The sequence below is a fragment of the Malus domestica genome, chromosome 04 (assembly GCF_042453785.1).
Source record: "Malus domestica chromosome 04, GDT2T_hap1".
Lineage (NCBI taxonomy): Eukaryota > Viridiplantae > Streptophyta > Magnoliopsida > Rosales > Rosaceae > Malus > Malus domestica.
In genome coordinates, this window is record NC_091664.1 from 24,105,871 (window position 1) to 24,117,131 (window position 11,261).

The following is an 11,261-nucleotide window of genomic DNA, read 5'->3' on the forward strand; positions in this document are numbered from 1 at the left end:
TTTAGCACGAGGCCTTTTGGGAGCTCACTGGCTTCGGGTTCCGTAGGAACTCCGAAGTTAAGCGAGTTCTCCCAGGATGGGTGACCCACTGAGAAATTCTCGTGTGAATTCTTAGAAACAAAACTGTGAGGGCGAGGTCGGGACCCAAAGTGGACAATATCGTGCTAGGGCGGAGTCGAGCCCGAGATGTGGTGGAGCCTGGGTCGGGATGTAACAAAAGTGGTAAAAATAAAAAGGTCAAAAGTTAAGCATAATTAGTAAAAGGTATAGTAAGTGAAGCACGTGTATAACTTTACTAAAATAATAGGGGAAAAGACTGTTTACTACCCTCATGTTTCGTGGTTTTCAACATTTAGTACATCAAGTTTTTTTCGTCTCAGATTCATACCTAAAGTGTAAATTTTGGGACAGTCTCATACATCTGTTAGTCAAACTGTTAAGTCTCCCGTTAACTGTGACGTGACGCACTGACTGGACACCACGTGTCATCCAGGTTTTTTTTTTCCTTCTTCTTCTTCTTCTTCTTCTTCCTTCGACTGCAACTTTTTTATTTTTTTTTCTTCCTCATTCTCCTTCTTCCTTCCTCCTTCTTCCTTCCCCTTCTTCCCCTTCTTCCTTCTTCTTCCTTCTCATTCTCCTTCTTCTTCTTCTTCCTCCGAATCTGGGGAAGTTTTTTTTTTCTTCCTCCTTCTTCCTCCTTCTTCATTCTCCTTCCTCCTTCTTCCTTCATATTCTTCTTCTTCTTCTTCTTCTTCTTCCTCCGAATTTGCCCAGATTCATTTTTTGTTCTTCTTTCTTCTTCTTCCTTCTTCTTCCTTCTCCTTCCTCCTTCTTCCTTCCTCTTCTTCTTCTTATTCTTCTTCTTCTTCTTCTTTTTCTTCTTCTTCTTCTTCCTCCGAATCTGCCCAGATTCATTTTTTTTTTCTTCTTTCTTCTTCTTCCTCCTTCTTCCTTCTCCTTCCTTCTTCTTCCTTCCTCTTCTTCTTCTTCTTCTTCTTCTTCCTCCGAATCTGCCCAGATTCAGTTTTTTTTTTCTTTTTTCTTTTTTCTTCTTCTTCCTCCTTCCTTCTTCTTCTTCCTTCTTCTTCTTCTTCTTCCTCCGACTGCAACTTTTTTTTTCTTCCTACTTCTCCTTCTTCCTTCCCCTTCTTCCTTCTTCTTCTTCCTCTTCCTCCGAATCTGGGGAAGATGAAGGTTTTTTTTTTTTTTTTTTTTTTTTTTTTTTTTTTTGTGAGGAAGATGAAGAAGAAGAAGGAAGAAGGAAGAAGGGGAAGAAGGAGAAGAAGGAGGGGAAAAAAAGTTGCAGTCGGAGGAAGAAGAAGAAAGAAGAAAAAAAAAACTGAATCTGGGCAGATTCGGAGGAAGAAGAAGGAGAAGGAGAAGAAGAAGAAGAAGAGGAAGAGGAAGAAGAAGAAGAGGAAGAAGAAGAAGAAAAAAAGAAAAAAAACTTCCCCAGATTCGGAGGAAGAAGAAGAAGAAGGTGAAGGAGAAGGAAGAAGAAGAAGGTGAAGGAGAAGGAAGAAGAAGAAGAAGAAGAAGAAGAAGAAGAAGAAGAAGAAGAGGAAGAAGGAGGAAGAAGAAGAAGAACAAAAAAAAAACTTCCCCAGATTCGGAGGAAGAAGAAGAAGAAGGTGAAGGAGAAGGAAGAAGAAGGAAGAAGGGGAACGAAGAAGGAGGAAGGAAGAAGGAGAAGGAGGAAGGAAAAAAAAAAGTTGCAGTCGGAGGAAGAAGAAGAAGAAGGAAGAAGAAAAAAAAACCTGGATGACACGTGGCACCCAGTAAGTGCGCCACATCACAGTTAACGAGAGACTTAACAGTTTGACTAACGGATGTATGAGACTGTCCCAAAATTTACACTTTAGGTATGAATCTGAGACGAAAAAAACTTGATGTACTAAATGTTGAAAACCACGAAACATGAGAGTAGTAAACAATCTTTTACCCAAAATAATACTTTGAAAATTTAGGCATTTTTTTAATTTTAATATTTATTTATTCGATAATATGTTAAAAATATGAGTAAAATCCATGAATTTTATATGTATTATTGAAAGAGATGTGAAAATAACGTGTTTTAAACGTGAAAAAAATATGTATTATGCATTGGAGTTTTAGGGGGGTGTATTCAATTGAGAATTTGAGAGACTTTAATGGATTTATAGGGGGTGTATTCAATTAGGGCTTCAAGTACAATGAAAAAAATGCTACTAACATGAGCATCCCCTTCACTCCAAACCTTTTGCTCTCACCATCACTTAACTTTCTGCTTCTTGGTATCTGTAGAATTATCAGAGAGACAGGCCAAGGGTTCACTTTCAACAACACCGATATTGTCCCCAACTTGGTAATTACCACATGCACAATCTGTCAGGTGTATGGTTTTATCACAAAATGCCTCGGTGTGGGACATTTCAACATTATCCACCTTCTCTCTCACACTCCAAACACCATTTGCAAATTCTATCAAAGCTAATAGCATTTTGTGACTACATTTTCCAGAGTTAGCCATTCAACAAAGAACATAAAAAATATTTATCCAACAAAAACCACTAATCATTAAAATTCTAAAAACACCACACAAATTAAAATTCAAAAGCTTCAAGTCATATAAGTAAAACACACCACAAACATCAACGAGAAAAAATTCAAAGCGATAGCAAGAGAAAGAAAGCAAAAATAGAAAGAAAATTTTGGTGAGTAGATAGTGGAAAATATTATTGATGAGTGATCATGTCCTTTCTCCTTTGGGTAGCATGCTTTGTCCTTGTCAAGTCTTCTTAAACTTTGAGGTACGTGTCTCTGATTGCGCTCATTTTTCTGACAACCGCGTCCATCAGCATCCGCTCCCTTGGTGACGTTGCACAACAAGAGAGTCCTATCTGCATCACTGAAACCAAGCATTCCTTTAATTTCTTTGCTTTCACCGAGCCACCATTGTTACATCTGGATGGAGTTCGTTCTCGCACTATGTCATTGTTGACATCAGCATCTGTTTCGAGGTCGAGGATAATTGAATGGTCAACAACGTCCATGACATGGTCAGGCAAAGCCATGGCTACAAATTGGTAAATGCTTAGACCGCCTTTAAACACGTCATCGGTAGGTCTTTTTCCTGTGAACATTTCCAGCAATAGTATCCCATAGCTGTAAACATCTCCAAGTATGGAAACTTGGCCTCCTGTGCCGTACTCTGCTAGGATAGACATACAATATGTTGTATGCAATTGACTATTAGAACAATATATTCTTTAGATTTATATGTTACTTATTTTCCAAGAAAAAAAAGAGGCAGTAATGTATTTTTCATCAATAGAGATTAATTAGTTGTTTTTTTTTTTGTAATAATTTACTAAGAACATAAAGTTAGAATGACAGAAACTCATACCTGGAGGAATGTAGCCTATAGAACCCTTTAGCTGAGATGACATTGTTTGACTGAAGGAGGGATCATTTGATGTTTCGAAGAGGAACCTTGCCAAACCAAAATCCCCAACATGGGCTACCATATCTTCATCAAGTAGTACGTTGCTCGGCTTTAGATCACAATGAACAATGGCCGTTTCACAATGGTGGTGGAGATAATCTAACGCAGAAGCAACATCAATGGCGATGTTCAATGTTTGCATAAAACTCATTCTTTTGCTTGGAGATTCCTCTTCATATAATGGATACAACATTGAGTCTAGACTTCCATTTGCCATGAACTCGAAAACTAGACTTTTGAAGTCCTTGCCCTGGTTATCAATGCTCGAGCATGCAGTTATGATCTTGAGAAGATTACGGTGCCTTATACTCCTTAAAGCTTTGCATTCATCTATGAAACTCTTGGAAGCTCCTTGTTGTTGAAGGTTTAGTACCTTAACAGCAACTATTGTTCCATCACTAGGAATTACCCCTTTATAAACAGAACCAAAACTTCCCAAACCAATAAGATTATCCGCAGAGAATCCGTTAGTTGATTCAACGAGTTGTGAGTAGGAGACACCTGATTTCCAATCCTTATATGAACGTGAAGTTGCAAGTCTATCTCTTGACTTTTTCAGCATTGAACAAGCGACACAGAAGAATGATAGAGCAATTATGATTCCAAATACACAGGCTATGGGGATGACTACTTTTGAGGAATGTAGTCCTCGAGATGAATGGTGTTTTTTTGGGGGGCATGAAGGTAGATGTAATTGTGGGATGCCACCACAGAGCCTATGATTTCCAAGAATAGAAACACCACTAGCATTTGCAAAAATACCATCTTTAGGCAGCTCTCCCTCAAAATCATTATACGAAAGATTGAGATACTTGAGAGCACCAAGCTTGCCTATGAATTCAGGAATCGGCCCAGACAAGTTGTTGCTTGAAATATCAAGTTTTTCCAAGCCTTTCAAATTCTTAAGAGATTGAGGAATCGTTCCTTCAAACTTATTACCTTGCAAAGACAAGCGCTCCAAACTAGTACAACTGCCGAGGGTGCTCGGGATTTCACCTAATAAATTGTTTCTTGATACATTTAGCTCTGTGAGATGCACTAAATCACCCACCTCAAAGGGCATCAGACCCGTCAAATAATTATCAGACAGGTCTAAAGAAATTGAAACAGTTGAAAGCTCCATAAGCATTTTAGGTATGGTGCCCGTAAGGTTGTTACTGGAAAGGGAAAGATCTAATAGGTTTTGGTAATTTCCCAGACTTGGAGGTATATTGCCCTCAAACCTATTGAACTCCATGTAAAGGTTTAACAATGAAGTCATGTTACCAAGGGAAGACGGGATTGACCCAGAAAATTCATTAGCATCCAAATACAGTTGCTCTAACTTCTTTAGCTTCCCAATTTCAAGCGGGACACTACCACCCAAATGGTTATTGTCTAATGCTAGAATATTCAAGTTTATAAGGTTTCCAATGCCGTTAGGGAGCCTTCCATGTATCAAATTTAACCCTAGACCAAGAATATTAAGTTGGGTCGACAAGTTGGCTATGGATCCCGGGATTCCTCCTCCAAAATTATTACTGTCAAGAGCCAAAATCTCCAATCTAGTGCAATTAGCCAAGAAACTAAGAAAATTCAAGTCACCAACTTTTCTATTTCCTAACTGATTGCCATAAATGTTTAGCCAAACTAAGCTTTGCAAGTTTCCTAGACTCTCACCAGGGATTGTCCCAGAGAAGCCATTTTGAGAAAGATCAAGCAACTGAAGTCTAGAAGCATTTGACAATGATATAGGAATATTTCCTTTGAATTTGTTCATAGCGCACTGAAATTTTATGAGATTAGGAAGCATAGTGCCGAGATTTGGTGGTAGCTCTCCATGCAACTGGTTGAAAGCAACACTAAAAGTGGATATGGAAGAAATATTATAGATTGGGGATGGGATCATACCAGATAGATCATTAAGGTGAACTAAGAACTCCTCCAAGCCTGTTATATGCCCAAGCTCATTGGGTATGCTTCCTTGAAAATTGTTCCGACCAAGATGAAGACCACTCAACAAAGAAAAGTTTCCTATCCAAGGTGGGATGGTTCCAGTGAGATTATTACCATAAAGCCATAGATATTTTAAATTCAACAATGAACTGAGTTGGTTCGGAATGGACCCCATAATCCGATTGGCTTTTAGATCAAGCAATCTTAGTTGCGTGCATTGCGACAAATTGGTTGGAATTTTCCCATGGAAGGAATTATGAGAAAGGTTGAGATATTGTAGGCTTTGTAGACGACCCATTTCTGGAGGAATTTCCCCATGAAAGTTGTTGTCACTCAAATTGATTCCAGTAAGATAAGTAAGATTTCCAATAGAAGATGGAATGGAGCCTACCAACTTTTTTGATTTCAGGTTCAACATCAAGACTCTTTTGGTGGAACGGTGGCATGAAACTCCAACCCAACTACAGAAATGGATGGAATGATTCCATGAGCTCATGGCATTGAAAGGATCAACTGTTATTCTTTTCTTGAAGTCTAGCAGTGCCAAGCGATCAGATTCATTTCCAAGGAGAGTAAGGTTGCGAAGTGTTGTAGATTCGAGGCAAGTGCTCATGCATAAAAGAATGAACCCATGCAGGAATTTGAACAAAACCAGCTTACAGTTGGTACGTGAATGCTCCATCATTGTTCTAAGACAGTGAGCAACATAGGTTAATTAATTTGCACAAATGCATAAAAGAGAAGAAATGCTATCACATGGTAGAAAACTTGATTCAATATGTTTACAAAAAATGAGATGGCAAATGTAAGGACCACTAATAATAGATCTCTGTCCTCTCGTACATCTTACAAAGAATGGAGGAGATTTTTTCAAATGGGAGGGAAACCTTGTCAATTCTTAATTAATCTTTTGGCCACACAAAAGTCCGATCGATGATATTGCTCACAAGTAATATGTAGAGAGAAAAGTTTAAAGGATATTTGGATTATTAACTAAAGAGTTTTTGACAGTTTAAGTCTCACTTCCATTGGTTTCTACTTTTGCCCAAGGCATGAACTGCTGCTTAATTTGTAGTGCTCGGTAAAAAAAATAAAAAAAGAGAAAATCTTGATAGACCCATCATATACGTACTGTATTTATTTTATATTTTCTTTTTTCTTCGTTCTCCCTTCTCACTCTTCTCCTCAACTCAGCTGGCGACGACGACCAACCAACAAAAAAAAGCCCTCGATTGGTGTTTTTGGTTCCTCTCTAAAATCCCCCCTCTATCTCTTTCGAAAATTCCTCGCCGCTGCTCTCTCCATGATGGTTCAATTCGGGTTTGCTTAAATCCTATGACGAGTAAGTACCTCCGATCTGTGATTCTTAGTGTTCTGGAATGGTTTATCGGCTCAGAATAATTTGAAATTTTGGGAGTTAATGTTTTGAGAAACAGCTCTCAATTTCTGGATTTTGTTTTTGTTGATTTTTGAAGTGGTTGTGAGAACCGGTTCTTTTGAACCAATTTAATCGGTTTTAGTTATTGCATGTGGAGGGTTTTTGAATTTGTAGAGTCGATCTGAAAATATGGTGGGATTTTAGGGGATTGAGAGTGTTTACAAACTGTTTGTGCCGGGTTTGAATTTAAATTTTACAGACGGTTTGTTTTCTAAAATTTGGTTTTATAACAATATGTTGGGCATAATACAAATTTTCCTTGAAATTCTGAGAGGAGATACATTTTGTGTCCACAAAATTCTGACAGCACTATTCCTTTTCTTTTTATACCTACCTTTTTTGTTAAGATATCATTTAACCTCCCTTTTGGACATGCTCACACTATAGTAAAATGAAGTTAAGTTATAAGCTTTCTTGGGATATTCAGAAAGTATGAAAATATGAATATTATCAAAGGAAATTGTATTAAATTCAAAGGTTTTATTTGCACTCATTTTTTTTTCTTTTTCTTTTTTTTTTCGTATGTTTGTGAGGAGATTAGAAACAAGCTCAAAGGTTTTGCACTTTTTTCTTTTCTCAATATCTTTGATTCTATATCAAATTTTCATCATAATTAATTATCCTTTGTGAATGTTGATACTGTAGTGAACAATCACAAGAAGGTAAAATAAGTGAAGAAGAAAGTTATTGAAGACAAGTATGCTTAAGCAAATCAAACAATTTGTGCTTTTTTTACTGTAGCTCTATATATGGAATTGGAATTATTTTCATTCATGACTTCTCCTTGCCCCAGTTACTGCTATAAGATTATGAGTCCGAGGTTAAACATTAAGGTCAGCTATACAAGATTCAATTGATATAGAAATGTCTTATTAAAAGAGGAATGTTGGTCCTTGATATATTAGCATTGTATTATGACATCTGAAATTGATTTCCCACTGGACAAGGAAACATATTCGGTTTCCTATATGGATTTTAACAGGGATTCCTCATTACTTTTGGCTAGGATTATGTTAGATATATTACTTTTGGCTAGGATTATGTTAGATATATAGTGGCCTCTCTACTGTTACAGATACTAAGCTCATTATTGGACTTAAATCTATTATGAGTCGAGCATATTGTTTTCTGCAAGAGAGGAAAGGTTCACTGAGTTTTGTTGGGAGTTTTTGACTATGGCATCATCTTCTGGAGCTTCTACATCTTAATCTCTTGCCATTCTAGCTATATAAACCATATATTTGCATATATGGTGTTACAACTGCATGAATTTTAATTTAATAGTGCTAATATTTGCAAAATTTCCAACTAACGTTGGTAGGGGCATTTAGATTTAGGTCAAAAAAAAAATGGCTCTTAGGTTAAGTCTAGTATTATATTTCCTCCATTTTTATTTCTTTTATACCCTTTTATATATATATATATATATATTTTTTTTTTTAATATTAGAGATGAAGTTCTTCTAATTTCATGCATCTTCTAATTCCAACAATATCATGAACGGGCACTCAATCTGTATTCAAAAGTTCATCCAAATCATACATAAAAAACAAAAATATTAAACAAAAAAACAAAGCAAGCAGTGGTGGTCACCTATTTTTTCGTAACCTTTGGCCGCTACAGTGACGTTTTGGGTGCCTACTTCGTGACCAATCGCTTTAGTATTTGAGAAAGAGACGCAGATTACGTGCTGAATGGCATCATGAAAATTGTTCAAACAATATCATGAAAGAGCACTCAATCTGTCTTCAAAAGTTCTTCCAAATCATACATACAAAACAAAAATATCAAACAAATAAAACAAAAACAAAACAAGCAGCGGTTACCTTTTTTTTTCATAACCTTTGGCCACTACAGTGATGTTTGGAGTGCCTACTCCATGACCAATCGCTTGAGTCACCGTGCAGTCACGACTCACGAATAAAAGGATGGTGACATAACTGCTCCCTCCTTGTCACGAGAAGAAAGGCTTTGAAGGCAAAAGCTAGAAATGGAGGGTGTGTGGACTGTAGACTATTAACTAGAAACGGAAAGCAAAAGAAGTATGCAGAAAGAGAGAGAGAGAGAGATGGGGTTTAAATGTGAGGGCAGAGTAAGGAGAGGAAGCAAAAGCAAGAGTGGTAATCAATATATACACACTCTAAGGGGCTGAATAAATTGCTTGCGGACTCGTCAATTCTGAGATTCGAATCTAAGATATCTTGTAATAGAAATATCATTAAATAGTATTACTAAGTGACAAAAGACTTTTCCTTTTAATATGTTGAGTTTTATGAGTTAACCAACCCAATCAACTCGGAAATTTCAAAGAGAAAAGGGGAATCATGTAATGGAAACTGTTGAATTAGTAATTACCGAACAAAAAAAAAATCCTTTTTTGAGGAAAATTTGAAAGAATAACAGAAAATAGGTTTAAGACTTGTTAAAAATATTAGGGTAAAAGACTGTTTACTACCCTCATGTTTCGTGGTTTTCAACATTTAGTACATCAAGTTTTTTTCGTCTCAGAGTCATACCTAAAGTGTAAATTTTGGGACAGTCTCATACATCCATTAGTCAAACTGTTAAATCTGCCGTTAATTGTGACGTGGCGCCCATGTGGACAATGACTGGGCGCCACGTGTCAGCCACGTTTTTTTTTTTTTTTTTTCATCTTTCTTCTTTCTTCTTCTTCTTCTTCTTCTTCCTCCGACTGCAACTTTGTTTTTTTTTTCTTTTTTTTTCTTCCTCCTTCTCCTTCTTCCTTCCTTCTTCTCCTTCTTCCTTCTTCTTCCTTCTCCCTTCTCCTTCTCCTTCTTCTTCCTCCGAATTTGGGGAAATTTTTTATTTTTTATTTTTCTTCTTCTTCCTTCTTCCTTCTCCTTCCTCCTTCTTCCTTCTTCTTCTTCTTCTTCCTCCGAATCTGCCCATATTCGGTTTTTTTTTCTTTCTTCCTTCTCCTTCTTCCTTCTTCCTTCTTCCTTCCTTCTTCCACTTCTTCTCCTTCTTCCTTCTTCTTCCTCCGAATTTGGGGAAGATGAAGTTTTTTTTTTTTTTTGAGGAAGATGAAGAAGAAGGAAGAAGGAAGAAGGAGAAGAAGGGGAAGGAAGAAGGAAGAAGGAAGAAGGAGAAGAAGAAGGAGGAAGAAGGAGGAAGGAGGAAGAAGAAGAAAGAAGAAAAAAAAAACAAAAAGCCGAATTTGGGCAGATTCGGAAGAAGAAGAAGAAGAAGAAGGAAGAAGGAGGAAGAAGGAGAGAAAAAAAAAAAAAAAAAGAAGACTTCCCCAGATTTGGAGGAAGAAGAAGAAGAAGAAGGAGAAGAAGAAGAAGGGGAAGGAAGAAGGAAGAAGGAGGAAGAAGAAGAAAGAAGAAAAAGGGAAAAAAAAAAATCGAATCTAGGCAGATTTGGAAGGAGGAAGGAAGAAGGAGAAGGAGGAAGAAAAAAAAAAAAAAGTTGCAATCGGAGGAAGAAGAAGAGGGAGAAGAAGAAGAAGAAAAAGAAGAAAGAAGAAAGAAGAAAAAAAAAACGTGGCTGACACGTGGCGCCCAGTCATTGTCCACATGGGCGCCACGTCACAATTAACGACAGATTTAACAGTTTGACTAACGGATATATGAGACTGTCCCAAAATTTACACTTTAGGTATGACTCTGAAACGAAAAAAACTTGATGTACTAAATGTTGAAAACCATGAAACATGAGGGTAGTAAACACTCTTTTACCCAAAATATTAACCAAAGTCACTTTCATTTTCATAGACTTGAGAAAGTGAAATTTTAAAGAGACTCTCAAAGTAGTATTTTTCATGTATTCTCAGCTACCTTATAGTTTAACGTTAATTTCCGTACTAACATTATAAAATATTATGTCAAAAACATAAAATAGCAAAATATTCATGAAGAGTTCTACATTTAAGAATCCCTTTAGCATTCTTGAGAGAATATATGTTAAAACCGATAATTAAAAACCTTGCTTATGTCACATTGTGGAAATTGGAATTGTGCAATTACTTTTTGGGTTGATTGATTGACGTGTTGACTTTAGAGTCTTTGCCATGGATTGTCTGCCCTCCCGTTTCGGTGCCATCCTCGTGCCATCCTGTTTGTGTGGTCACGGTTAAGCCACGTCAGCATTTTATATTACTATTTCTTTTTGTTTTATTATTTTTATAAAAAAATATATATAATGTTGACGTGGTTTAACCGTGACCACACAAAACAGGAGGGCACGGAGAGGACACCGAAATGGAAGGGCAGACAGTCCAAGTCCCTTTGCCATACTTATCGAGAAATTGTCGTGTCCTCACTCCTCATTGGAATTTGTGAAGTCGGTAATGAGATCATGATCTCCTCTTTCTTCTAATCAATTTAATCCGGAATTTTTGGGTGTATATTGAATTAGAGTATGATTCTCTCTCATCTTTTT

The 11,261-nt window shown here is 36.9% G+C and overlaps 1 protein-coding gene and 1 long non-coding RNA gene across 3 annotated transcripts; one reads left to right on the forward strand and one right to left on the reverse strand.

Annotated features, from left to right (window-relative positions):
- Positions 1-2,531: 2,531 nt before the first annotated feature.
- On the reverse strand, positions 2,532-9,828 carry LOC103408478 (probable LRR receptor-like serine/threonine-protein kinase At3g47570). 2 transcript variants are annotated; one of them, XM_070820672.1, is made up of 4 exons: positions 8,684-9,828; positions 8,451-8,547; positions 3,386-6,108; positions 2,532-3,190 (listed from the first exon to the last, which is right to left on the reverse strand). In XM_070820672.1, exons 3-4 carry the CDS (start codon positions 6,102-6,104, stop codon positions 2,778-2,780), a joined length of 3,132 nt encoding a protein of 1,043 aa, XP_070676773.1. In that variant the 5' UTR covers positions 6,105-6,108; positions 8,451-8,547; positions 8,684-9,828; the 3' UTR covers positions 2,532-2,777. The 2 variants fall into 2 exon arrangements, with proteins under 2 accessions (XP_070676773.1, XP_028957104.1); XM_029101271.2 differs by lacking the exons at positions 8,451-8,547; positions 8,684-9,828 and having other exon boundaries at positions 3,386-6,416.
- Positions 6,416-8,011, forward strand: LOC114824572 (uncharacterized). Its single transcript, XR_003772858.2, has 2 exons — positions 6,416-6,761; positions 7,503-8,011. It is a non-coding gene; the product is annotated as an uncharacterized lncRNA (long non-coding RNA).
- Positions 9,829-11,261: the final 1,433 nt, after the last annotated feature.